General features: G+C 42.0%; 2 protein-coding genes across 4 annotated transcripts; one reads left to right on the forward strand and one right to left on the reverse strand.

The window, feature by feature from the left end:
* Positions 1-279: 279 nt before the first annotated feature.
* Positions 280-16,217, reverse strand: adar (adenosine deaminase RNA specific). 3 transcript variants are annotated; one of them, XM_061050452.1, is made up of 16 exons: positions 16,103-16,217; positions 11,180-12,858; positions 10,275-10,606; positions 9,598-9,793; positions 9,026-9,222; positions 8,517-8,652; positions 8,119-8,426; positions 7,116-7,272; positions 5,989-6,157; positions 5,687-5,780; positions 5,455-5,571; positions 5,133-5,260; positions 4,827-5,009; positions 4,579-4,691; positions 4,005-4,132; positions 280-3,472 (listed from the first exon to the last, which is right to left on the reverse strand). In XM_061050452.1, the coding sequence occupies exons 2-16, from the start codon at positions 12,740-12,742 to the stop codon at positions 3,145-3,147; spliced, it is 4,149 nt and encodes a 1,382-aa protein (XP_060906435.1). In that variant the 5' UTR covers positions 12,743-12,858; positions 16,103-16,217; the 3' UTR covers positions 280-3,144. The 3 variants fall into 3 exon arrangements, with proteins under 3 accessions (XP_060906435.1, XP_060906434.1, XP_060906436.1); XM_061050451.1 differs by lacking the exon at positions 16,103-16,217 and adding an exon at positions 14,260-14,672; XM_061050453.1 differs by lacking the exon at positions 16,103-16,217 and adding an exon at positions 14,260-14,671 and having other exon boundaries at positions 8,119-8,357.
* A 1,447-nt stretch (positions 16,218-17,664) lies between these two features.
* On the forward strand, positions 17,665-25,681 carry LOC132983902 (neuronal acetylcholine receptor subunit alpha-7-like). Its single transcript, XM_061050454.1, has 10 exons — positions 17,665-18,014; positions 19,657-19,796; positions 19,958-20,002; positions 20,660-20,769; positions 20,860-20,939; positions 21,169-21,336; positions 21,664-21,858; positions 22,355-22,441; positions 22,581-22,690; positions 24,286-25,681. Exons 1-10 carry the CDS (start codon positions 17,963-17,965, stop codon positions 25,150-25,152), a joined length of 1,854 nt encoding a protein of 617 aa, XP_060906437.1. The 5' UTR covers positions 17,665-17,962; the 3' UTR covers positions 25,153-25,681.
* Positions 25,682-27,797: the final 2,116 nt, after the last annotated feature.

Consider the following 27,797-nt stretch of genomic DNA (forward strand, 5'->3'; position numbering starts at 1 on the left):
TTTTAGTCAAGAGTCTGTTGGATTCTGGATAAGTTCAAGCAAAGTTGTGTAATATATTCGGAATTAGAGGCAGAGGGACTGCTCGGTCTTTTTCACTCTCCTGAACCAGTCTCAACGTTTTTCTCTCATGCCTCCTCTTGAAGGAGGGAATGTTTTTACGCCTAAATGTCAAAGCCCATGAATCATTCAAACACCTACACTGTATGTTAAATTAAAAGAAGTAAAACAACATAAAACAGACCGATTCAAATATATTACAGACACACAGAACTCCATCGGAACATTGCTACTTATTTTTATTCATTTATTTTTTGCTTCAAACTCGATTGGTAAAAAACAGCATATTCATTGCAGTTTAATTAAAACAATCTTAGAAAATCAATTTTAGATGATCTACAAAATATATACATTAAACCCATACATATACATAAACACACAGACATATTTACAGAATTCTACTTCAACATCCTTTATTTGCATAGTGGGGTCCAAAAGTCTAAGTCCAACACCAAGAATGAGGCGTTTTAGTGATTAAAAATAAAAACAAACGCATATTTCTTTCATTTAAAGCTCCCCTCAAAAACATTTAGATCTGCCATTTTCAAATCCAATATCATCATTAAGGGAGCGACTAACACTAAAAAAAAAAACATTGTTCTACAAGTCTTGACATGTAATTTCTTTTAAAGCCTGTGACGTGACCTGATAAAGGACTTCTTCTGAAAAACTTTTTTAGCTTCTTAGTTCAACGTAGCATTGTAGTCAAGACCACACCAACTGAGACCAAGACATACCCGAGACCAGAGTGCTCAGAGACCGAGACAAGACCAAGACATTAGGGGATCAAGACCGACAAGACCAAGACATTAGGGGTTGGGGACAGACACAAGACCAAGACATTTAGGGATCGAGACAGAGACAAGACCAGGACCATAAATATCACAGTAAAATCATCGTCTTGTGTGCAGCGGGCGTGTCACTCACTTAGGCAGCAACACTGGGAAGGTTGCTACAGTAACGGGGGGGGGGGGGTCATTCATTGTTTTAGAAAGAGACATTTCCTACTAATCACAGTTATGACGTGGAAAAATAGCCTTTTAGTGATGGTCTTGATTTTAAAAATCAGGAGTCCGCCCAGTCAAGACAAAGTAAAAATGGTTTAGACTCCGAACATGACCTTCAAAAAGTCTCGAGACCAGTCTTGGATTTCGAGTACTACATCACTAGTTCCACGGCTTAGTTTAAAGGCTTCATTATTGTTCCAAACAGGGGAGTGTATCACCACTGAAGGCAACAATAAAGCCCTCTTTTGAAAACCTGAACTTCAGGACAGTAGTAAAAGAACACATTTTTATATTGATATCTACAGAGGCATATCAGAAAACCTTTTATTTCCCAGAAAAACAATGGCTCTGTACTGTACATGCACCAAAGCTCCAACAAACTGTTTGAAATGCTGACTTGTTTTCTTTCAACTGTAGGTACCGGACCTTAAAATAAAAACATCTGTGAGAGCAAACTTAAAAACACATCACAGCACATTTCTGACATGCTCTTTACGAGTTCTTCTAAAAAACACACATCTCTCTCCACAACATAGAACCAGTGTTATACAGACAAATACTAAAACGGGTGGGAAACTTTAACTTAAAGGTTTTTTTCAGAACGTGTTTACTTTTAACTCTCAAGTGAATTTCTTGAACTGGACTTAGGCTTTTGGACCCCACCCTGCACCTGTGTGTCCACGTATATGTATATACCTGATGTATATATTGCACCATCCATCTTAATGTAATCAAAGAAATCAAAGAACAGCTCACACACTCCCCTTAAACAACACAACTAACCTCATTTTGTATTCCTCAGGAGCTGGCCATACAGAAGAGCCTAAAGAGCCTTGTATGATCGAGATGTATAAAACAGGATGCAGAGAGACTGCAGGCAGGAGAGTTAAGACATCCCAGGTCTCTCTTTTATGGCCAGCTGCTGATGAAGTCATTTATAGACATGGGGAAAAAAGGAGATATTCAAAAAACACACAAGAACAAAACATAAAAAAGAACTGTTGTGACTCTTTGAGGCCATGACATCAGAAATTGAATATAAAAGCAAAAAGCACAGAGTTTAAGGGACCGCTCAAAGGGGCTGCTGACCTATTCTACGCCATGTACGGTAACCATGGCAACAACATGTGGAGGGCGGAACTGCTGAGGGTGTACAGAAAGTTGAAAATGAACACAGATGGGTCTGAATAAAAGTATTTACGTGTGTAAATGATGCTAAAGTCTCTATTTGTGAATGAATGTTTGGTTGGTCACTGATCAGAGCAATAGTTTGCTTTGCGATCTTCTTATGTACACTGAAAGCCTCCCGTGTGCGATGTTGGCTGGGACTGTGCTGCAAAAGAACTCACTTCATTACATATGCATTGATCCTTCTTGCTGAAGCTGCTTACAGTAAACCATAGACAAGAAAAATAAAAAAAAAGCACTTGATGGCAGAGGACTTAAAATCTTTATGAACCTAAATACAAAATACAAACACTGCTCAGAGGGAGGGCCATATGAGGTTGAAAGCCAATTTGCAGCACTTGTCAGCTACTCAAGCTCTCATGGCTAAATTAGATGGCAAACAGTAGTCTGAAGAGGCCAAATCAAATGGGTCCAAAAATGAGTTCACACATCAAGTGGAAAAACATGGCAGCCTATGCCAAACAATACAACAAATTACATTTTGAAACCAGCCAAGGCTTATTAGCAGTATGAAGGAAGTTGACATACAATAACTGTTTTGCAATACAACTCCAATTTGCAGCAATAGTTAGCGTGCTGATTTACTGACTTCAAACTACTTCCCATTTTTCATGTAGTGATATTTTCTGTGCTTCAGGAGGATTTCTCCTTAGATCTCTGTCACCACTCATCCTTCAGGCTTTGTCCTCGCCATCTTCCTCTCACCTATTGAGTCCTTTTCTTCCTCTGCACCTTTCCACCACGTTCCATCAGAAGATACAGTTTAGGCCACCAACAACCCTTTGATTGTCCTCTTATATAGTCATATTTTAAATGTGTCCCTGCTTGTGCTTCCCCCCCCCCCCCCCCTGCATATTTATATTACCCCCCTAATGAAGCACCCTGCATTGCTCTATGCCTCCTCTTGCTTGTACTCCATTGCTGCTCCATTTCTACTGCTGCCGAATCCCACAGATACCCCTGCTGCTCCATTGTTCCTGATTCCCTCCTTTGCATCAAAGCTCTTCTCCTCTAGCGGTTTGCCGATCCAGGCACCATAACCGTGGACGCTGAGAGCTCGAAAGAACTGCTGCTTAGCTTGCTGGAAGAAAAAGGCAGACATCTTGGCCTGTGTGTAGGAGGGCAGGGCAAGGAGGTCTGTGCGGCCACATCGCTGGCACAGAGAGCGGAAAAGAGTGAACAGGTTGGCCTTGGACACTCTGGAGGTGCTTAATTTGCTCCTAGAGAGAAGACAAGAGATGTATCTTTAGTTTAGAGTTCTCAAAAGAAGTTTGACTGTCACTCATTTTCATTTAATTGTGTGATTGTACCTAACTGCCTGATGCTCAGTATATTAGATGACTTCATTAAATGATAATAATTAAAATTATCAATAAAATCTTTTACTGGCAGTTCCAGTCCAGAGTAATTTAAGATGAATGAATGAAATAACTAAATATTGTAATACCAAACAGCAAGTGTTCCTAATGATAGTGTTTGATCAGTGTCAAATGATAACTCATACAGATGAAAACAATGTCACATTTTTAAGTTTTTTTAAAATGAACTGCACTTCTGGGTTAATCAATTTAATTCTCTGCTCAGGCAGATTACTTATTCAAGTGTGTGTGGGCTTCTAAAAAGTTGTTGTTAGCCACTAGAAAAAACAGTTCAGCAGCACTACACCCACACTTCAATAATGACTTAAGCTGAAAATATCAGAAGATATGAACAAACAATGTGTAAGTGGCAGTTTTTTGTTCAGTGACATACCCATCCAGTTTGCCTTTGGTCCCGTCCAGCACCTCCACACTGTGCTGGTCAGGAAAGCTCCAGTTCACACTGGACTCCTTGGTCTTGCCAATGTGACGGGTGGAGTCGTACACACTCACTCTGCCCACCTATGGTCCCGCCAGGTGGTGTGGTGGAAAGGAAGAGGAGAGATAGAGAGCATATTTGGTTCAATCATGCTAATTTAGCCCCTTAGTGAGAGTCAGCAATTCCAAACAGAGCGTGCTAAATGAGTTCTGTGATGCTTGTGTGAGTGTGATGGCTGCATCAGTGTAGATTAGGATAATATACACAAGAAATTCTGCAAAGGAGCTGAAGCTGAATTTTGTTCGACCTCCAGCTATGTCTCAGTGACATCACAGGGCTACATGACAGTGACCACGCCTGCTTTTTGTTAATTGATGGATGAGACAAATTTTAAAGAGGCGAGCAGTGAAGAAAAAGTTGTTTGGGCACAAATAGGAGCGTGGGCAGCATAATTCATTAAATTAGTGAGATGACCTCAATACTCTTGATTAATGCCCACATGTCACAATGCCAAAATGTGTGCATTTACCTCAGGGTGGTTCAGCATGAAGGGAGGAGGGAGACTTTGGGTGAACGCTTTACCGTCTCTGGCCAGTCGACAGCAAACAGCACGTGTCAGGTGCCCGTGGCTGTACAGGTAGCCTGACAAGATTAAAACAACATGACTAATTGTAGAAAACAAGTATGAGCTAAAAGGAAAGGTCAAAATGGAACTGATGTCATGACTTTGTCATATTATCTTTTCTTGAGTTAGAAAAAAAAAAGAGGAAGTTTTACCAAGTGTGATGGACTTCAGGTAGATGGGATGCATAAAATGGCTGAGCAGCGCCCCCTGCAGGCCTAACACGTTCCAGCGCAGGATTTTGTCACTGCAGCTCATGGTTCGCAGCCTCTCTCCGTGCTGGATGCCGTCCCAAGTGGGCACAATGTCACTGGATTCCACTGGAATAGTACCCTCGCCTGAAACAAGCAACAACAGCACACACAGAGTTCACAAGTCTTTCCCACAAACCAGGGTAATGAATAAAAAGCATCCAAGCACTGCACATCTATGAAGTCGATTGCAACGGTGCCTTTTCTCACCATTCTCCACTTTGGTGCGAAGTTTGCCCTGCTTATTGTTCTCAAACAGAGGCTGATGACCCTCGATATCATCCCCTGTCTCACTGCAAGACTTGTCAAACAGAGCCCCGTCCCCACAAGGTGCTGTGCTATACATAAAGAGAAACAAGAGATGTAAGATATTGATATGACAGACACCACTGACCTGCAGTTTAAAGGAGAAAGGATCATATTAATCCAAACATGAAACATTGATGTATCTGAGCAATGGACGGGACAGAAATGAAAGAGGAGAGCATGAGGAGGAGTGAAAGAGGGGAAAGAAAACATCTGATCCTCTCACCTGATGTAGAGGTGAAAGGTTATGTCAGATTTGATTTGCAGTCTGTTTTCCTCTGCTTGCTCAAATATGCTATCTTCTGAACCGTCATAGTGTTTGACCAGCTCACTGTACAGAAACCTGAGAAGAAATGAAATGATGACTTAGACTTTTAAATAATGTCCCACAGACCAGGGTCTGGAAGGGGAAGTAGTTGGGACAGAAAGTGCTGATTAAGTGCAGGATGTATTTCTACCGAATGAATCCTCGTCTGGAGATGATTTCAGCATGACAATCATTAACAGTCTCCCCTTTAAGGCTCAGCTCCTCCCCTTTAACACAACGGTTTCCTGGAAAAATAAAAAAAAAAAGCAAACACATTCAATGTCAAACACAACAATGTAATGCCTCTCAGTCCTGCAGTGACCTAGTTCTGTTGCTCGCATCATGGAAAAAAAAAGCAGCAAGACACTTTTTATGCAGCAACACTCTCTGATCACCCTGTTACTACCACTACCCTTAACTTCAAAGGTTACTTGCTTAAGGTGATGGATTTACCAGTTCCCAGGCTGACAACCGTCCCCAGGCCCTCTCCCCTCCTCATGACAATGGTGGCCAGAATCTTACGTCCCAGAAGGCTGTGCTGGATACGGGTGGTCAGGGAGTTAAAACGCTGGTGGCTCAGCATTGCTATCTGGTCGTGCAAAGTGCTTCCACTCACTGGAAGCTAGAGAAATGGATGTATAAAAGAAAGACAAGACAGAAAAAACATGAAGATTTTCCTAAGTACTGTGAGGCATTATTAACTGGATTGAAACAGAGACGATGTAACACTGATGACTCAGTATGGACTATTTTTAATTGTCTATTTCTGTATATATTTGTTTTAAATTCATTTAAATGCTGCTATCAGTTGTTGTGGAGTGAATTAAGCATGCTGAACAAAAGAGCCTCTATTCTACATTTAAAATGGCAAAGTTTGATCCAGACAGTAAAATGGAAATGGCACAAGATTGTTCTCCAAAGCACTCTTCATTAGTATGTACAGAACAGCATCAGCAAAGAGATAAGACGTACCGCTTGTCCACAGGGGCAACCAAAATGGACAAGGAATGAAAGTTTCTCCCAGTTGGTTTAATATTCAGGGACAGCTCAAATGAGTTTGACTGTGCAATCCAATGATAAGTCACAGAACATTAGTATGGTAAATGATCACTTCCCAAATACAAGTCAGGCTTTCTGGCAGAGTTTATGGTGGACCAAAACATATGCAGCCTGAGAACTTCTTACATTTGTGAGTTGAATTTCAATCCAAAGTCCTCACTTACTGTAGTTAATACAAAGCTAAAGCCCCCTGCGTGAAGAGAATAAATACATAGCACTGTTTTGTTACAGACTGTGCGTGTACTGCTTAATTAGTATATAAACATTTAAGCTTTTCTTTGTCACTGATTCAGTTTCGCTCACCAAAAGTATCCGGAGGCAGACACTGACTTTAAATAATCTGAACCTAATCTTTAAACACAGATAATGAGGTAATCAAAAGCTCTTTGTTTGACACATTGTTTCTCTAATCCCATTACGTACTGCCTTCCACTGCTGAATCAGAAGAGGCTCTTTTGATGTCTGTGCTTATAAAAGGTTTCCTGTCAGAAAATGTGAAATCAAAAACAAAAAAACAATACCTCAGCGGGAATAAGCTCCCCGGTACGAGCTGCCCTCTCAGCCTCTCCAATCAGAACACGTAAAGCAGCGTCTGCCGCTTCCTGTTTTCCCTGCTTCTTGTTGGATGCGCACACTGGAGGAAACCAGCGTCCGCCCAGCTTAGCCTGGTAGGTGAACCTGAGCAGAAGGGGAAAAAAAGAAGATACTCAGTACGTTTACGTTTACGTGCACAGTTAAGTACGGTTATAGCCTTATTAGGGCTTTTCACAAGACAGTGGAAAGAGTAGGAAGAAGGGAGAGACAGGAAGGAATGACATGCTGCAGAGGTGCCACAGCTCTGACTTACATCCCAGCTGTAGGAGGACTACAGCCTCCTAACGTGAGGCGTAACCTAACCGCTAGGACATCAGCACCTCTTGATTAGGCCATTTAATTGGACTACTGCCCTTGTCCCAGTATACAAGCACAAGGGGAGCATCGATTTATTGACAGAGGTATGCCAGACTCTGTTACAGCAGGTGGCTCTGTGCCCCCTTTCAGCTACTGACTATGGGACCTTCTTCCAAGTGACCTATTGCGTCATATACCAAGCAATCAACAAACAACATAGCAAGCTGCTAGCTGGTTCTATGTCGAACAATAAAACCAGGAACAGCTTTACATCTCTTTACATCTCTGTGAACTCTTCCAGCTCAAAACCCAGTGGGGGTTCTGTGGAGCATGTGCATTTTCATCTTTGGAATTCAAAAAAATCCAGTTAGGACCCTTTTTTTCCATGTAGTCTAAGAATGCAGTTTTAGACGGACAAACACAATAAATAAACTTTTTTGTCATCATGTAAACGTCCTGAATGAGAGATGATTTGACAAAGTTCTCTAACTTCAAGAACAAAAGAGGCCATTTTTTAAATAAACACAGCTATCCATTGGAGACTTTACTTTTGCATGCCATGTTTGTTTGAAGAGAGTTCTCTTTATCCCAGGTGTTCATGCAAATTGCGCGTGTGGTGCACTTCAAACATACTTAGGCTCATGTGCAGGCCCGGACTGGCCCACCAGTCGGATCTCGGCTGCAAAGCCCCGCGCTCTGGCATACTCCAGAAGACCTGACACTGCATTGTTGTTCAGGTGGTTGATGAGGTCCCCGACTCCTGCTTCATGTGCTACTCGCAACTCATCAGCGGTTAGAGGAGGCAGAGAAAGACACGGAGTCCCAGAATTGATTCCTTCAGTATCACTGGAAGAGCCCAGGGGTAACTGAGGCTGGAGAGCAGAGAGAGTGGTGGAGAGGAGAAAAACAGAAGTGAAGCTTGCTGAAGAAATGGAGTGGACCTGTGTGACAAAGAGTTCCAGTCTGAGTTGCTTGTTGTGTCTTCAATGTCCCCCACTCATCCCTTCCAAATTAACAAACTGACTCCTTACCTTGTTGAGCTGCAGCCTCCCGTCAGACATTAACTCTTTGACAGCCTCTTCTGCAGCTAACTGGCGGGCCGCCTTCTTGCTTGGAGCTGAGGCCTCTGGAAACAAATTCTCTCCTACCTTCACCCTGTACATGAACCTGAACATGAGGTAGAGAAGGTGAAAAGGATGGAAAGAGGAGAAAGAGAGACATTCGTTTTAGTCTTGCAACTGTCATGAATGGTGATAACACACTCTGGTGAGCCTTCAGTGTACTAGTGGTCCAAATAGAGGCATGCAGCATTTCTGGAAGTGATCAGTGGAAAACAAAAGCATGTATTGTAATCCCCAGCCAAGACCCTAAAGGGATGGATAGAGATGGTACTGTATTTTTGTCAGCTGACTACAATGCTAAGGATAGATTAACCAGAAATAGCTGATCATCTGCTTTACCAAGGGAAGAAACGTGTGACCACAAAGTGACTTGCAGTGTGGGAGAGGTTCAATTCAGAGGGAGGTGAAGCAGCCGGTACCTTGGGTCATGTGGTGGGCCGGCCTGCCTAGTGATGATGAATTCGATGGGGTTGCCGCTGCGCTGGCTGTACTCCATCAGGACAGACACCGGATTCTTCCCACCAGGGAGAGAGCGTGACAGTGGCTGGCGAGGTCCCTCCGTCATCCCTTCCTCACTACCACTCCCACAAAATCCCCCTGTGCCTTCAGCCGGCCCCTATATAGAAAGTGAAGGAGACATGGATCAGTTAGATGCTTAAAATGACACTAGTGAGTAGAAAACTATATTGATGCTTCCCAGTAATTGATACACCTTTGAGTTGCTTTGATCTTGAGGGGGGAGAAGTTTGGAGTTAACTGAGCTTCCTTCAGATGAGCAGAGTGGAGCCACAGTTTTTTGACAGCATTATCGCTCTTTCTTTTTTATAACTTAAACTTAAATGTTGTACTATCCTTCCCTACTGTTCACTGCATTACTAACACTATCTGCTTAACTCAAGTGCAGGACAAATCTGAATTTAAAGCACCATTGAAAACAATTCCGTAGCTGGCTGATGGGGGATCACTTTGACACATTCCAACACAGACTTACACTGGTATCTGGGAGTAAATCCATCACTTGGTCCATACTGGCAGTATTTCCCACCTCCCCCATGCTCGCCCCTCCTTGCATCTCCCTGATCAGAACGCGCAGAGTTGCCGCAGCAGCGTCCTTTTTTGCAGTCTTCTTACTGGAAGCTTCAGCGACAGGAAACAGCTTCCCGTTAAGCATCACCTGCATACGAAATCTGACAATTGGAAAGACAACAACTTACGTCACTGTTAGGTCATAAGGTGCTTTGTAGAGGACAGCAAATGTGCTGCTGGAACAACCACAACACAATAGTGCACATCACATAATGAAACTCAAGGGGCAACAGGAGGCAGCCACCTTTAGCCAACTGCCCTCGTTGGAATTGATTTTATTTCATATAGTAAATTCTACAGTACTGTTTCTTTATGGGTTAGATAAGGATCAGTCTCAAAGTTGAATGGGTTCTCTAGCTTTATAAAATAGGGCCAGTATATTTCAGTTATCCTACTGTCTTTTCTTCAAAACCTAAAATATCATTTTAACTTATCAAATTATTTTTTATGTAAAGTAAACTGAAATAAGAGACGACTATAGTACAGGAAACTGAGTCTGGTGTGTCTTGTGGCTGTGACTCCTCTCCCCCTTGCATCAAATTAAACTTTGAATTAACAGAGAAAACAGATCAAGCGACTTGCCTCGGGTCGTGAGAAGGTCCTGACTGGTCGAGGAGCAGGAACTCACAGTTCTGGCCCAGATACTGGGCGTACTCCATGAGGCCGCTGACGGGATTCTTCAGTCTCAACTCCTGTAATTTGCCCCACAGGTTCTGTGGAGGGGGAGCAGCCAGCGACACAGCTACAGTTCCTACAGCATTAGCCTGTTCTGCTGCTAATCTACCTGCGTCTGTCTCTTTCCTTATGGTGTTGAGGAATTCTGGTATGTCGTCTGTCGCCCACTGTCCTTCAGTGGTTTCTTCATCTTGGCATAGGGAGGAGGAGGAGGGGGGGGCCAGGCAGGAGGATTGTGACTGAAAAGCAAAGAGCAGAGGAGACAGGTATTACAAAATCAGGATTTAAGTCAAAAGGTGGTAACCTTAACTATAGACGTGGTCAAAAGAGCCTGCGCATGTTCCAAGGAGAATCCTTTGTCCTCTTTTCTAAAGGGAGAGTTCAACAATTCACATGCAACCGCTCATATGTCTGTCAAGTAGATATACAGCTACATCCAGCTGCATGTTCTCTTTATAATAAATACAACCTTCCTGCATATACCAACACCAATGACACTAATACGAGCCTCTTATTTCTTATTATTTGCCTTTCACATAAACAATTATTTATAAACTATCAAATGTTATATTAAGAATTTCACCATGTCGACAGCTCTTTAAATGAGCTCTAATGTTTCTTTTCTCTCTAAAGTTTTTTTTTTTTTTTTACATATGAAACTGACTACTACATCCTGAAATAAATGTACATGTAATGAGGGTATCCATCTCTTAATAATAACTGCTATATGATGTCTGAGGTAATATTCTATGTTCATATGAATGTATACATAATAACCATATTAAATAGAAATAAAGCTAAACTTTGCTAACCAGTTCTCTTTGACTTTGCTCAGGTATCCAGTTCTCCGAGAGAGGCACTGGTTCCAGGCCTGGTATTGAAGGTAGTGGTGATGATGACAGAAACATGGATCCTCCTCCCTTCTCGTCCTCCAACTGCATCCGAACCTCCTCAGCTGGCGTGCTCTGTGCGACTTTAAGGCTCCTTACCATCCTCTCTCTGCGGTGATCAGAGAGCTCCCAGGTGGGAGGGTTGACCTCTCCATTCTTAATGATTTCACCTTGCTTCTCCAAGGCGTAGAGAGTGGGATTGACCTGCTTAGCACTTCTAAGACCCACATTCTTTGCTATGACAAGAGCAGTTGCTTCCCTCGAAAGCAGGAGATACTGCAGGACCCGCTCCTTCTGTTCTGTCATTGTGGGGAGGTCCTGATCAGCAGAGCTTGTAGTGTTTGGATGTTGTTTCTCCTGCAGCTGAGCTTCAGCTGATTCTTCAGAGTCAGATGTCTCAATAGAAGAGCGAGAAGAACTGGATTCTGTGTCAGAGTCCTCTTCTTTGGCTTGTCCCCTGTTTTCGGCTGGCTCTGGTTTTGGCTCAACCTTAGAGTCAGGTTTAAAAGGTTGTTCTGCGCTGACACATGAATCTGAAGGTGGACTTGGTGCTTTAGAGTTTTGATCTTCCTCACCTCTGAGAGGCTCCTTGTATAGACTCCACTCAGGAGGGTGGAGTCCTTGCTTTGAGGCCTTCTGCGAGCGCTCCAAAGAGTAGAGAGCCTTGTTGACTATACTTTTGGGCAGACGCAGCCTTTTGGCCAAATATTTTGCAGGGATAGTTTCAGTTGGCTTCAATGCAGCCAAAGCCCTGTGTACCTGGTCCTGGATATCAGGAGTGGGAGTGATGCTAACTTTAGAGTAGCTCAAACTCCCCGAGCTACTGGATGATGAATGTCCATCAAACCTATCTGCTCCTCTGGAGGGCCTGTCTCGATTAAGGGACAAACACTGAAAATCTTCATACAGAGAGTCTAATTGGTTGCCCCACTGTCTGTCGGAGTAATAGTTTTGGTTTCGATTCAGGTGTGGAGGGCCTGGAGGGCCTCTGGGAACTCTTACATTAGATGGATAAAAGAAACTCTGGTCCTGACTATACCCTCCTCTACCTCTAGGGCTGCTGCTGGGGTTTGGATATCTTGGGATACCCCTACCTCCACCTCCACGTGGACTGGCTCTGAACTGTGGCGCCTCACAGCTCTGTCCTCTCAAGAAATCAACCTGCTGTTGCCTAAATGAGTTGGGGCCAGAACTGGGGCTGTAATTGGGATTATATGAGCTGTGGAAAGGCACTGGTTTAGGTGCCCCTTTATTGGTGTTTGGTACGGGTGGTGCAGAAGGGACAAGAGATGGGACTGGGGGCTGTATTGGCACTATAGGAGAGCCGGGGCTGTGGTAGTAGCTTGGATATGGGCTATGCTGTGGGCCAGGTCTGAGGTAGAATGGTGCTGTACCAGGTCTGTGGTAACTGTCCTTGGCTTGGAGGTCCGGTGGAGGATGCCTGTGGTAGTGGTCTTTGGAAGGCCCTCCTCTACCTCTGCTCATAGCGCAGGGGTTGAGCGTGAAGCCTTCTGTGCAGCTCAGTGCGAGTGGAAGTCCTCGAGCATGAACTGCAGACCCTGACAGGGAGTCAGGGCAGGACTACTGCACATTGAGAGCACCTGCAACACAAATAAAGGTTGACGTAAGGTGAATGTTAATAAAAATAAATACATGACAGTAGGATAATTGAATGGTGAAAAAATGAGCAGCTACAGTGGGGGGGGGCACACAAACTTTTCTTCCAGCCAATAACAGAAGTTCAGGCCCTTCTGGCAAGCCTCCAACCTGCTCAATTGTCCTTGGGTAGGTCAATGAATGTATATCAGCTCCAAGGACACAAATCCAACACACTAACCTTTGTGAAATGTGGTTATAAAATAATCAAAAAAACGATGGAGTATGGTATATGAGAATAAAAGAAACAATTTGATGATGTGCGTAGAATAGGCTCTATCATAAAAACAAAACTGGAAACTTTTCTGTGTGTATCTTCAGATTATAACCAACAAGGATACTGCAGGGTGACATGCTGTCCCTCCCAGTCACACTGAAACTTAAACCCAGGGTAAAAGGATGGTGATTAATAATTCAGACCTTCTTGTGACTATTCTGTTTTATTTCTGGCCTTACAAATTATTGCTGGATCTGGATCCATAGCGGAGAGGGAAAGTGAGACACTGATGCAGACAAAAAGGACAATTCCAAGGACAGAGATGTTAAAGGGCTGTCTGTCAGTGACGCGCTTTGCACTGGAAACCATGCAAATGCTAGCTGACAGTTCTGACAATAATGAGTGGGATTCGCAAGGCTGGGTTTATTCCCTTCCTCCCTCCAAAATCAAGAACACACATAAAACTCTTCCTGAATAGGAACATAGTCTAGAGTATAGTCCCGAATTTTAATATCCTTCTTTGGCACAACAAACATTGATTTTGCCTCAAGTGTCATATCTGACATCACTCAATAATGTCTATATCAGTGAGACTGAAAACAAGAAGACACCTAATACTGAGTCAGGTTTCACCCCCCCCTGGCCCAGTCAGCATCACAGGTCTGTCACATTGAGCTGAGCAGGCTTGAACGCAGACACGTTAATAGAGAACACAACAGTGTTGGTTCATCACAGTAATAGGGGCCGACAGGGCCGGTCCGGCATCCCAGGGGCAAGAGGGGGCTGGAGCTGACTCATCTTGACCCTTGTGGAGGGCAACGTTTGACAGCCGAAATAACTTCACTGTGTATTTCAGAATCCACTGTCTTTACGCCCCTCCTTGTTTGGAGCGTGTGCAGAGTCACATAGGCAAGAGCACTTTGACAACAGAGGACTGCTCTCATGTCAAGACAAAATCTAATTCAACCACTGCAGTGTTCCCATCTTGTCTATTGTGACACTCCCAATGCAAATATTAAATCATGTACATAGCCAAATTCAACATACATATTTAATCAATAAAAAACACACAAGTACTGGTAACACATTGGCCATTGGGCTCACAGAGTGTTTTTTTTTTTTATCTCACCTATATGCTGAATTGAAAGTTTCAGTGGTGAGAAGAACTCGACTGCAAACACTACTGCTCCTGCAGCTTCCTAATGATCAGATGACTGAAACTGAGATTCCCGAAAATTTGAAGAACTTAATTTTTTACAAGACACAAGACAGTAACCGTGTAACCGGCAGAAGATGGTTAAACTATCCAGTTGTTCGTGTTGTTAAATGTTTCAAACGCGCAGGGTCTTCCGCTTTGTACGAGTGATGTCCTTTCAGCAGCGTCAACTAAAACACCTGAGATGTTGCTGGCTTATAAATGTTGCATGAAGTGGTGTAAAACGCGTCATTAAGATATAATATCACGAAAGTTAAGGAGGGGAAAATCACAGTGACTCGAGCATGGGAAGGGAAACAGGTTGCAACAGGGACCGAGTAAGTTTCGTTTTCTTTTCTAACGAAAATAATTAGGTTTCCATTGTTGGCCACGTGACCCAAGCAGGCGCGTAAAGTCTTGGCAACAAGGGCACGTGCTGATAAACACACACTAAGACGGAAATACATACTTTTAATGTATATACCATATTTTTCAAAGTAATACTATCTTTTAATTCCAGTGTTTGGAAAAGTCTTATCAATGTGCCCGATGTATTGTGGAGCCACAAGGACATCCTCGTGTTGTCTCCTGCACACTGTGTCAGGGGGAAACGTGCTCGGATCAGATTCTCACATTAAAAATAAAACACAATGAAGTAGACGGAAAGTGATGTTATACAATAAGGGAGATACAAATATCACAGCAAAAAATAGTGGTTCTTGTATCGGGATTGTGACAGGGGGAGAAAAAAATAACGTAAAAGCACTAATAATATAATAATAACTAATAATAATATATTATTCCCTTCTTGTACAACTGGAATGAGTGTACGTGTACAAAATGACTTAATCATAATCTTACATTACACCATAATAAAATGACTTAATCATAATCCTACATTACACCATAATAAGATGACTTAATCATAATATTACATTACACCATAATAAAATGACTTGTCACCATTTACATTACAATATTCACCGGATTCCTGTAGAATAAGATTAATAACTTTAATTTAATATAATCGATGTTCAATTCCATTAATTTAAGACTAAAAACAACATATACTAGTCGATTTTATTAGTTAAGTGCGCTGTGAATAGTTCTATATTACAAAATAGGTTATTTACATGACATAGCATTGGGGTCTAGTCACACCCTAAGAACATGTAGTTTCATTTGTTCATCATTAAATATATCTGGACGACTCAACCTTAAGCTGTGATAAAGGTTTGACAGGGTGTCTGCTGCCTTTATCTAAATAAAACAATCACACTTCCTCTGAATCTCGTACAGCAACATGCGGAAGATTTGATCTTTTGACTTCTGTGAGTTAAAGTAGTTGGACACCTCTGTCTCCCATCCAAGAGATGGACAACAAAATTAAACTCTCATTTGTTATCCCTCACATGTTTCTTCACAAAGACTTTAACAACCCTACGCAACGAAAACATGTTTAACAGCTACAGGTAAGAAGACATGTTAAACTGGCTTAAAACCACCAAGAAGAAGTTTTAGCTACCTGTCTGAAAGTGTTTTAGTAAAGCCGCATGTAAAGGAGAAGTGAACATCTGAAAGCAGTCAACTAAACATCGTTCCTCCTCCAGCTAACAGGAGCTAGCCTGTTAGCTCAGCACCACTGGCAGCACCGCACTCACACTGCACCATTTCTATCTACAGCCTGCAGCACAGCCAGCTGCTTGTATTCCCTAAAACAACTCTTCTCTTAAGTCACACTAAATTATACTGACAAAATATGAGCTTTACATTTTACCTTTTTCCCGCAGGGCTACGCTTCACTGGGCCCGTGTTGCTGTGCAATATTTTAATGCAGTGATACAAACAATCAATGAACTGGTGCGAGAAGGGGCTTACGCGTAATGCTTGCGACCGACACAACACTCAGTCGCCGCAAGTGGATGACGCGGGCCGCATGGGCAAGGTTCAAATATTTTTCGGGTGTTTCCTTCGCATACTTTAGCGTTTTGGGTGTCTTAACGAGAAGCGTGAAATACTTTTCTCCCACCTTTTCACTTTTTTTTTTTTTTTTGTAATTTAAATAATATTTTGTGCTTGAAAAGGTTTCTCCCTTTTAAAGTTTACATTACATTTTAATTTGCTCGAATTGCATCTTTTTAGGTAGTCAGCAGGTTATAGAACATGTAGGCCTACTAGGGCAACTTTGGTCACAGCAAGGGGGGCCAAATTGTAGAATACAAAAACGATTACAGTCAATTATGTCTCAAATTTAACTCAACATATGCCAGTGATCAAATATTATTATGGACATATTTCTGGTTTTCATGATTTCATGGCAGATTTTGTCATGTTTTCTTCATGTTTCCAATTAATTGATATGTTAAAATTGACCTGAGGGCCACTTTAAGGATTGATGGGGGCCGCATGTGGCCCCTGGGCCGCCAGTACCCCTGGCCTACGGTGTCTGTTGTCTCTGCATCCATTTGAACATATGTTTCTCTAGTGCCAAGATTCAATTTGGGTTTAGTCATGCTTTTATTTGGCCAGTACTTGTCACACTCTGAACATATATATATATATATATATATATATATATATAAAAACAAAGTTATATAGCCTATGTAGAATTGTAAATAGCTCAGTATTCAAAACAGAAATTAAACAGTTACTCATTAGGCCAAAAAAAAGCCAATTAAAAAGATAACCAGGTAAAAAAGCTGTTTTAATGATGTAGAAACAGACATGTTCAAAATACTGTAGTGTTGTTACATTTCAACAAGAGTAGTTTTTATTAAACACACCACACTACATCCTTCCCACTAAATAGTTTGAACAAAATAAGTTAACTTTTGCACTTAACCATTTTGTCCAGTGGGTGTCAGCATTACTCTTTGTACGTACTCAAGTCCAGTAAGCCTAAATGAAAGAAAGTAGCTTCCAACATTACATGCTTGGTAAATTACAAAAGTGTAAGACTCGTAAAAATGTTGGCCAATTAATGTTTGGTTCGTTTTAGAGTGTTATATGTTGCCTTGTCAGTCACAATTGTACTTAGGCTACATGAAGCTTTATTTGCTCCTAAAGCTTCAAGTTAGACACCCCTGGTTTAGGATAGGATAGTACTTTATTGATCCCCAGAGAGGAAATTCGGTTTATTAAATTGGTGTGCTTACTCCAAAATATGTACCCATAGATGCTCTCAAAATGCAGAGTGTAAAAAATAAAACCATCTGATCATCAAACGCCTACAGGGGAGGAAACAACCTGGCTGCAAAAGTGAGCAAGACCAGGTTAAAATGACAAGAGGGTGACTGATGTGTATTGGCAGAAAGTGCTTATCAGAAAGTCTGCAGGAAATGATCAGTGAGCAGAGAAGCATGAAGGGTGACTTCAACACACAGAATCTCTCTCTTCAGAGGAGTATTCATTTCCCTGCATCTCTCACCCACTCTGTCTCTCCTCTCTCTTCCTCTCCCTTTCTCCTCCTTTCCCTTCTCAGCCACTGCTGGTATCACACTCTCTCCACTTGTTTTCTATCTTACTCTTCTGAGCCCGATCTGTACCTCACTCTCCGCTTTTTTAAACCCTCCCTCATCTCATCTCTCCCTATTTCTCCATCTTTATCACTTTCTCTGTGAAAAGAGAGGAATGCAGTATGTGTCAGGCTGTGGCTCTTTGGCTGTTGATACTTTCGACTCTGCTACGGGGTGAGTGACTCTCATTGGTATTACATGAATAAGTGTTTTTTTTGTATGTGCTGAATGTAATACATATCGATGCAGCTGAGCACTTTGTTCCTAATAACTGTGATCACATTAGTAAGACACAGAAAGAGTGTATGTTGATGGGTAGCCACACAGAGGTAAATATCTTAATATTTCAATATCAATGTGACATTTATCATCTTTCCTGCAGATTTCATAGCTTAGCTGTGCCTAGCGCCCTAATAACATGGATAAAGACATAGATACAGAGATTGATGCATAAGCTGATTGAAAGAGCTTGGTGATAATGAGGCTGCTAGTGGGTGATTTACTATGACTGGACACTGCACTGTAGGCTATTAATCTGAATTATACCATCTGTACAACCATATTGATGATTATTAACGTTCTAGCTCGAGAATATAGATGTGACACCTTAAATCTTGCACAATTTAGTGTGGCTGCTCAGTTCTGGCAGAAATCGTGATCATGATTATTGTTGATTGATATTGAGAGCACAATTATTAAACTTGGTTTCTCATTGATTTTACAACATCTGGATCAAATGCATTTATCAAACTTAAGCACTCTTTACCATTCTGAATACTTTGAAAACAATACATTACAATAAGTATGTGGAAAAAAGTATGAAAATATAACAATGTACAATGATAATAAATACATAGAAATAAATGTACTATGTCTTTGAAATAGTGCAGGCCTGCATACAACAACAAACACTTTGATACATTTATCCAACATGACAAAACCTATGGAGAAAACAAGCGCAACCTGGCATGCAGCACAGTAATCATTTAATCTTGATGATCTTGTTTTCCTGATCATGGGAAGCCAAAATCGTAAATGAAACTCAGTTAGTTGCCCAGCCCTACAACCCGCATAGGAAAGTAAAAGTTAAAAGTGCAAAGTTTAGTTTTTAAACTTTTTCAGATCATTTCTTTATACCCACCATTGACAGCTCCCTCCACATCAAAGTGATTACGTCGTGAAGAATGAATCAGGAGTGAATCCAAGCAGGAGTTATAGGGCGGAGAGAGACAGTTGCCCGCTCTCATTGTCGTGAGTGCTGTGTGTGTCTGTTCGGGGTGTTTCAGTGTTTAATGGCCTCACTATTTTCTGCAGAGAATGGAACTGACAATTTTACGGTTGTGGAAAGTCTCCGACTGTCTGCTGGTGATCAATCTGAGACATAATTGATTAGGTGGAGCACGATTCTCTGCCCCTCCCCCCCCCCTCCCCCCAATCTCTCTCCTTTCCTCTCTTTCTCTCTTTTCACTCTGTGTTCCCTTTTCTTTTGCTGTGTAATGCACTCTTCTGTATCCATCCTTCTGCTCTTTTAAGAGTGACCCCCATCTTTAAAACATCACCTTTGGTACTCTAAAAGCCCACTTTTTGTTTTACCTCTACTGGAGCGTGTCCACTCTCCATCTGTTACTTAGTTTCTTCTTCTCTCTTGGCCTACAATTGCTTCACCACTTTGTCCCCACACTACCCCTCTGTCATTGTAATCACACAGTTTCTCAGGCGGTCCTACGCTGCCAGTGCTTCCTCCTTGTCTTCCATGAGGCAGCTTCATATCTGTCACTTTTTCTCTTGACTCCCCCATGTTATTATCCCTTCTCAGAGTCAGTGCAGGGTCCTCACCAGCGCTTTCTGCTGCGGGAACTGCTGAGAGACTACAACCCCATGGAGAGACCTGTGGCCAACGACTCCCAGGCTCTCACTGTTCAGTTCTCCTTCACTCTGATGCAGGTCATGGATGTGGTACGCATGGCAAACATACACACATATATACACCAACATAAAGAAGAAATGAACTCTTAAAAATATGTAAAAGGCTTTAAGAACGGACACAAGTAAGTATTAACTTCTATTTTAGATAATTCAGTCACCCATTTTCTGTATCATTTTTGGTGTTCTGCTAGGATGAAAAGAACCAGATTATCACTACGAATGCCTGGCTGCAGATGGTGAGTAAAGTGAATAACTTTATTAAATGTGATATTGATTTTTTTTAGTGCAAACCTGTTTTTATGGGCTTCATTTTTTGCATGATCAGTTTTATAGAACCATCCCAGAGGATGGATTTTAGTTTTATTATAATGAACACCTCAACAGGGGGATATTTGAAGACCTTTGGACATCAACACAGATTCCCTTATTTTTCTCTTATAAGGCGATATTAGTCGACTGATTGCAAAGGTTATATGCACAGTTTTACTTTATCTGACATCGCACAGACTTGATTTGATGTGTGAAGAGTAAACCAACACAACAATAGTTCACAAAATAGATTTTGAATAGTTTATTGTGATATATGTGGCAGAGATCAAAATGATGAGTGAGGTTTGAGGGATGTCGGGTAAGGGGATGAGGGTAAGGATGCAGGGATATGGGATGAAGGGATGCCGGTCAGAGAGAAAACTTTGGGGGGAGGGATGTGAAAACAGTCTCAGAGGAATAAGAGTACAGCGTGTTTAAATATCTTTGTAACGGAAATAGGTTGTGTTTGAGCGAGGTCTATGAGTTATATGAACTAAATTTAAAGTGTAATATACAAATACAAATATTTGCTCTTCATGATTTGGGGTCATTTTTAAAACCTGTGTTGTGCTTGTGTCTCCCAGCAGTGGTATGATCACTATCTCCAGTGGAACCAGTCTGAGTATCCTGGAGTTAAAAACCTCCGATTTACTTCTGATCAGGTCTGGACACCTGACATTTTGCTTTACAACAGGTATGCATAGAAAAATATGCACACCATACTCCTTTGCTGCTGCTGAGCTCTAAACTCTCTCTCTCTCTTTCCTGTGTTACTTTTCTCAAGCGCTCATGATAAGTTTGACGCCACCTTTAAGACAAATGTGCTGGTAAACTCCAGCGGCTTCTGCGAGTATCTGCCTCCAGGTATGTTCTACTACTCAGCAGTATCTTGTCCTTGAATCTTTAGCCATTCAACTTCTGCAGCAAGAAAATCCATCTAGAAATGTTTACTGCCATCAAATATTTTCCTCATCACATACTTCCAGATGGCTGCACACCAACAACATCTTTAATCAAATTCCCATTACATCTAGGGATGATTTACTAGACTTTCATACTTACTTCTGTGTTTCCCCCTCCTCTTGTTTTAAAGGAATATTTATCAGCACATGTAACGTGGATGTGCGATGGTTTCCTTTTGACATCCAGCGCTGTGAGCTGAAGTTCGGCTCGTGGACGTTTGACGGCTGGCTCCTGGACATCCAGATGAAGGAGGCAGACGTGTCAGGCTACATGCCCAACGGAGAGTGGGACCTGCTGGGTAAAACGGGTTTTTGAGTCCCTGAATGACAAACAGTATTGCTTAGCAACAGCGCTTACATTAAACTCCATATAGTGATGAAGTGCTGTTCCTGAGCTGTAAAGATAAAACGATTGATTAGATTTTTATGTAGATGTGTAATTAGTCAGAGTGGGCTTTATAAACAGATGGAAATACAGTGGCAATATGCTTTTGGCATTGACGTTTTTATATTCTAACATGCATTCACAATATTCAAAAAACGCTTCATATTTCCTCCCAATTTGATTTGAATAGTTTATAGTATTTGTATATTGTCATCTTCCGTTTGTCTCTCTGTCCCCTCAGAGGTCCCTGGAGGTCGACATGAGGTTTTCTACGACTGCTGTGCAGAGCCGTACCCCGATGTGACTTTTGTGGTGACCTTAAGAAGAAGGACTTTATTTTACGCTCTCAATCTGCTCATCCCCTGCGTGCTCCTCTCCTCCATGACCCTGCTGAGCTTTCTGCTCCCCGCCAACTCCGGGGAGAAGATCAGCCTGGGTAAGGAATTATGACAAGCGAGAAGGAGGGTGGAGGTGTTACATTTAGAAACACTGAATGGGATAAAATGGGAGGAAAAAGAAGGTGCACCGTTGTAGGGTGAAATGTATTTTTTTTTAGCTGCATACTCCTGTGAAAGCATGGGGCTTATTTTACTTGTTTAATGCTTCTATTACAATCTCTCTCTCTCTATAAACATTCACTGGAAAACTTTCAATCAGCTATGCAGTGTATTTGACAAGAAGGCGGCGATGGAAGTAAGAAAAAACATGACAGAGACAAAAACAGAACAAGCGAGAGGGAAGATGAGGAAGACTAAAAATCGAATGAGTTTTCCTCTGGGTGTCACAAAGACAAACGATCGAAGCAGAAGTCAAGTGCAGCATACCAAAAATACTATCCCACAAAATGTTTTTGCGTGCTTTCTTCTCTTAAGGATTCTCTCCTCTTTTTCTCTGCATCCCTCTTCTCCCTGGTGTCCTGTGTCCGCCTGCAGGCATCACCGTTCTGCTTTCTCTGACTGTCTTCATGCTGATGGTTGCAGAGATTATGCCCGCCACTTCGGATTCTGTACCCCTGATTGGTCAGTTTCTTGCTGTCTTTGCACATGTGCATAACACTTAGAGGTTTTTTTTTTTTTTTTTTTTGCTGTTTTTGTTCATAGCATACATATTTGAAAAACTCTTATGCATCTAATGTCCTCCTCTCCTGTGTGTCTGAAGGTCAATACTTTGCCAGCACCATGGTGATCGTCGCGATGTCTGTGGTAGCAACAGTCATTGTCCTTCAGTTCCATCACCACAGTCCAAATAATGGAAACATGCCACGCTGGGTGAGTTATCGAAATAATACAACAGTAAGTGTGATGACGGAGCATTTCTCTCTAATTCAATGCAAATAGAAATAAAACAAAAAAAAGGACAGGGTTTAAACACAACTGCAAGATACAAGAAAAGCTGTATGATATGAGTGAAGCTCTTAATAGATTTTCTCAGGCAAATCATTCCAGAGTCCTAACAGAGAAAAGCTTGATCTCAATGGTCTTTAAGTGGACTCTGCAAAAGCCAAGAGGTCTGATTACGTCAAGTCTCTTAAGAATTTAACAGTTCAGTAAAAAAAAAAAAAAACCTCTGCGCATGCTCACGCAGGTCATCAGTACATTTTTAAATGAACACAGAGACACTCATTGAAGAGACGCTTATGAGAAGTGATATCATTCTGTCTTGAGACAAAAACCTTGCGGCTGGGTTTTGTTGCCCGTCGGAGGATTTTTGATTACATGATGAAAAAGAGTATGGCAATAGTGTGAAAATGTGATGAAATAATGGCTTGAATGAGATTTCTTTTTTTTCCCATCTTATAAACCAAGGTCAGATCTCTCTAAGTTGATCAAAACAAGCTTAGCGACATATTGATTTAAATCTTAGCTGGGATAAAAAGCTCTACTTAGATTTAAAGCTTGAGGTTAAATGTTGTGTGATAAGAATACAAGATATGATCATATGACATCTGTTTCAGCGTCTTTACATCGGCTCCTCTGGTCTTTAATCTCTTTTTTTTTTAACATATTAAGTCTGATCTGTTCACTGGATTACTTTAGTCACTTGATTTCCTTTTTCCTTTGACCAACACTTTCTGTTTTCATGCATCTTGTCCATTGCTTTACTGTCTTTTATGCATGTGTTGCTTTGCATAAAAAGATCTCATTATTTTGTTAAAGTTGTCACTCCTGATAAGCAATACAAGCAATACCCATATAAATGAACCTCTATGTTCATCTGATGCGTGTTTGTTTTGTAATATTAAAAGGTTTGAAAACAGACTTATCGTCTTACTTGTGAAGCGTATCAGACAGTTTAAAGGTTCATGGCTGAGCTAGCTGCCTGTAACTGATCCAAGCCTTGGAGGAATTCTCTCTTTGTGACAGCTGTGTGACAGCCCGTCTCAGCATGTTCACTCTTGTGTATCAGAAAGAGACACGAGAGGCAAGTTTTGCTCTTTGCTGTGGAGACAATCGATCTCTGTACGTCTTGAGTCCATCAGTCGATCAGTGGATCACATTTTATTTGTGAAGCTTTTTTGTACAAGTTATAGTGAATTAGAGATTCACACCAAATCTCCATCAACACCACACAAACACAAACACAAACACACATACAAAGCAGCAAATGCATAATGACTTTGAAACTGAGCGAGCACTTGCCAACATCTTTGAGAAAAACTTCCTTTCAACTGGCTGAAATTTCATGCAGAACCAAACTCAGTGGTGAAGAGCCTTCCACTGATGGCTCTTCACCAATACGATAAAGCTCAGTAAGATAAAGACACCCTCTCGTTTGTCATTCTTTCTTTTAGAAAACTGCCACCACAATAGGACATGTGCATGTGTTGTGTTATTTCTCATCAGTCTGTATCGATGTGTGTCAGGTGCACTTGGTTCTGCTGCAGTGGGTTCCCTGGTTTCTGCGGATGAAGCGTCCGGGTGAGGGGGCGGAGCCGACCCTTTCCAACTGCCAGGCAGACTGCCAGAGCAAGACCCTCTCCTCACCCACCACCACCACAACCACCACCACCAACCATACGCCGCTGCCCTCCATCCACCCCCAGAGTCTAAACTCCCTGCAGGTCAGCCTGGCTCAGCTCAACCACCCTTTGCCCCACCTGCTGCCCCACCGGCCCGGCACCCAGGCTGCCGTGCCCCTTAATCCCTGCCCCAGAGAACCCAATCTACATCCACAGCCCAACGGTCACCTGCTTTACATGGGCTACCAGACCTTCCAGACTCCTGGAGAGCTGGATCCAGTACAGACGAGCAGAACAACAAGTCACGGGAGGGTTAACAGCAGACTAGGTGGAGGAGAAGGAGAGGGAGCAGTAGCAGGAGGAGATACACCGCTCCATCACCACCTTCCATGTTCAAAGTTTGGAAGCCCCCCACAGGAGACTCCGCTGTCCCCAGAACCTGAACCCTCAACCACCTGCTCTGGACCCTGCGGCCTGGATGCTGTGGGGGGATCATCGAGATCTGCAGCTTCACACACCAACAGCAGTATGATTCGCTCTGTTGCCGTGGACAACCAGCTGCAGGCTCTTCTGGCGGAGGTGCAGTTTTTAGTAGAACGCGTAAGGGAGCAGGATCGGCAGCTAAGTCTGGCGGAGCAGTGGCAGTTTGCCGCGTCTGTCATTGACCGCCTGTTTCTGGTTGGATTCAGTGTTTTTAACATCATCTGCACCATCGCGATTCTCATGGCTGCACCAAACTTTGGAGAAGCACTGTCAAAAGATTTCCTCTGACAGACAGAAATGGCGGGTTTAAGGGAATGAGGGATTTGAAGGGATATAACAGACGATGATTTGCTGGAAGCACAATTAATGTTTATTTAAAAGGGACATACAACAGCAAATGATTCCTGCTCAGTAACCTGGAGCGGACTATGACTCATGTGGAGTGGACTCAAAACTTTACACTGCAGTTTTTCTCATGACTTGAGAAGTTATATGAAAAAAACCTGACCATTAAAGAATTCTTGATTGGTTTTTATTGAATTTTAACTGACGTATTTGTTTCTCCTAAAAGGAGACACACAAGCCCCAAAAGTAAAGGAATTATCTTGTGCATTCACTATTAGTATTATCATTTTCAATGTCAAGAGAAACCTTCACCAGAACATCAAATATTTCATTAAGAAATACCGACTGCGGTTTGTGGACAAAGCAGCAACATCATTCATTTTTTGAAACAGTCCAATGAAAATTTCAGATTTAATTTTTTTTCTCGTGATAATTACCATTCAAAATAAAAGCATGAGTTTATAAAACTTCATTATAAAATGTTTGAACCACTGTCTTCAGATGCTTTATCATCCTGTGGATGTTTGTCAGTAAAAACTGGAATGATGCTCTGCATGTAAAATGAAAGCTGATCTTTTTCACACACACAAGATTCACTCAGTTTACTATTTCAGAGTTACATCAGGCTCACTTCTGTTTGTTGTTTAGTGTCTTCCTTTGATCATCAGTGGAAATACAGACCACAATGTGTGAGCTTTTGTTTGAGGTTTTCCCAAATATAATGAAACAAATGTAATACAGGTTTATTTTACGGACTTTCTGAATTTGAATTTAGTCTCAATTTTTTAAATAAGATATCCAGATTCATCTAGATCATTATTTCCTCCTACTAAATTCGATTTTTTTTTTTTAAACTAAAAAAAAATCTGTATCACAATAAAACAGCCTGGTCATCATTCATATAATAGTATAATGCCATTGGTGATCCATTTCTGCAGCACCTTTAACAACATCAGCTTCATATTGTTGTGAACAGTAACAAAAACATTTTTTGGGGGGAGTTTTATCTCTTTGTTGAAACCGATACAGTTCAGATTGCATTGTGGGAAAGAGAGAAGAGAGCTATCAGAGGTAATTTCAAAAGGCTTTTACACATCGCCAGCATCCTTCACTTATCAAGTTCTGCTGTGGGGCGGCTGTGGCTCAGTTGGTAGAGTCGGACGTCTCAAGACACTCAACCCCAAATCTACTCTTACTGCTTCGGTTTTAGTGTGTATGAATGTGATTAGTTACTTCTGATTGTGAAGTTACATAGCATCCTCTGCCATCAGTGTGTGGATGGATGTGAATGGGTATGTCAGTGTGACATGCATAATGCTTGTGTAAAAGCTTTGAGTTGTCAGAAGAATAGAAAAGCACTATAAATGCTCAAGTCACATTTAACTTTGAACAATCACACTCTGATTTCAGATAATCTAAAAAGGCTTTGGATTTAAATCATGATGACCATCTCTCAGTAGTGTTGGACACGATGCCAATAGCTGTTAATATTGAGAAATAATGTATTTCTTCTTTTGTACTCTCTAGATTCGCATCAAGAGTTCTGTTCCCTGGCTTGCCTTTCTGCAATCCAAGTTTTTAAAAAAGGAAAGAAGGAATCACAGAAACGGTAGGGAGTAGGGGAGAAACAGAAACCAGGAAGGTGGGGGTAATGATGCTCAGCCATGGGATGGGGTGGGGTGGGGGGTGACAGTGGCAGATAGAGAGATGGAAGAAGAGGGGAGGGGGCTTTAAGGAGGAAACAGATTGAAAAAGAGCATATAAAGAACTGGGTGGTTGGGCGGTTGAGAGATACATTGGAGGGGGAGAACAATGCTGAGACGGCAAATAGGAGCCAATAAAGTTTTCAACTGATTGGTGATTAATGAGAGAGGGAGCGGAGGAGGAGGAGGAGAGTAGTGAATCCCCCCCCCCCCCCCTCCTCCTCCTCCACATCCAGCTTGGGGATGCTGCTGCTGCTAAACTGTATTTAGAGCAGCATTAAAGGGTGACTGGACATATATCCTGAATTGGCAAAGTGCGTCTTTATGAGAATTTATGTTAAGGATTTTGGCAAACCTCCCCTTTTGAAATGATTGACCATGAAATAATGCAAACCCTTTATGACAGCTGAATTTGTCTAATTGATTGCTTGGCACAGCTATACTCAAGCCTTCAAACCTGTAGCCATTCATTTGGCTTTAAACCTCCTTCATTCGTAGTGTGTGCAGCCAGGGCAGTTCACAGTGCGATTCAATGGCTTACTCTGTTTTTGTGTGAGTGTGTGTGTGTGTGTGTGTGTGTGTGTGTGTGTGTGGGGCTGCTGAGCGATGCAATACAGCACAGGTAATAAATCTGATGTACTCTCCTCCCCATGCGGTGACTCAGTCGTCCACCTGCTCTGTGTGGACAGCTCATGCAGAGCCGTTTGCTCAGAGAAGAAGCAGAGAGAGTAAAACAGAAAAGAGCAGGAGTGTAGGATGCAGGCTTTGGTATCAAGGGGCCACTGCAGTGTGAGGCTGCAGTTGTCGCACCCACGTCCAAAGACACACAAATCCACTCACACATCAAGTGGTAAAATGAAGAAACTGCTGCAGACCTGACGCAGT

The sequence above is a fragment of the Labrus mixtus genome, chromosome 11 (assembly GCF_963584025.1).
Source record: "Labrus mixtus chromosome 11, fLabMix1.1, whole genome shotgun sequence".
Classification (NCBI taxonomy): domain Eukaryota; kingdom Metazoa; phylum Chordata; class Actinopteri; order Labriformes; family Labridae; genus Labrus; species Labrus mixtus.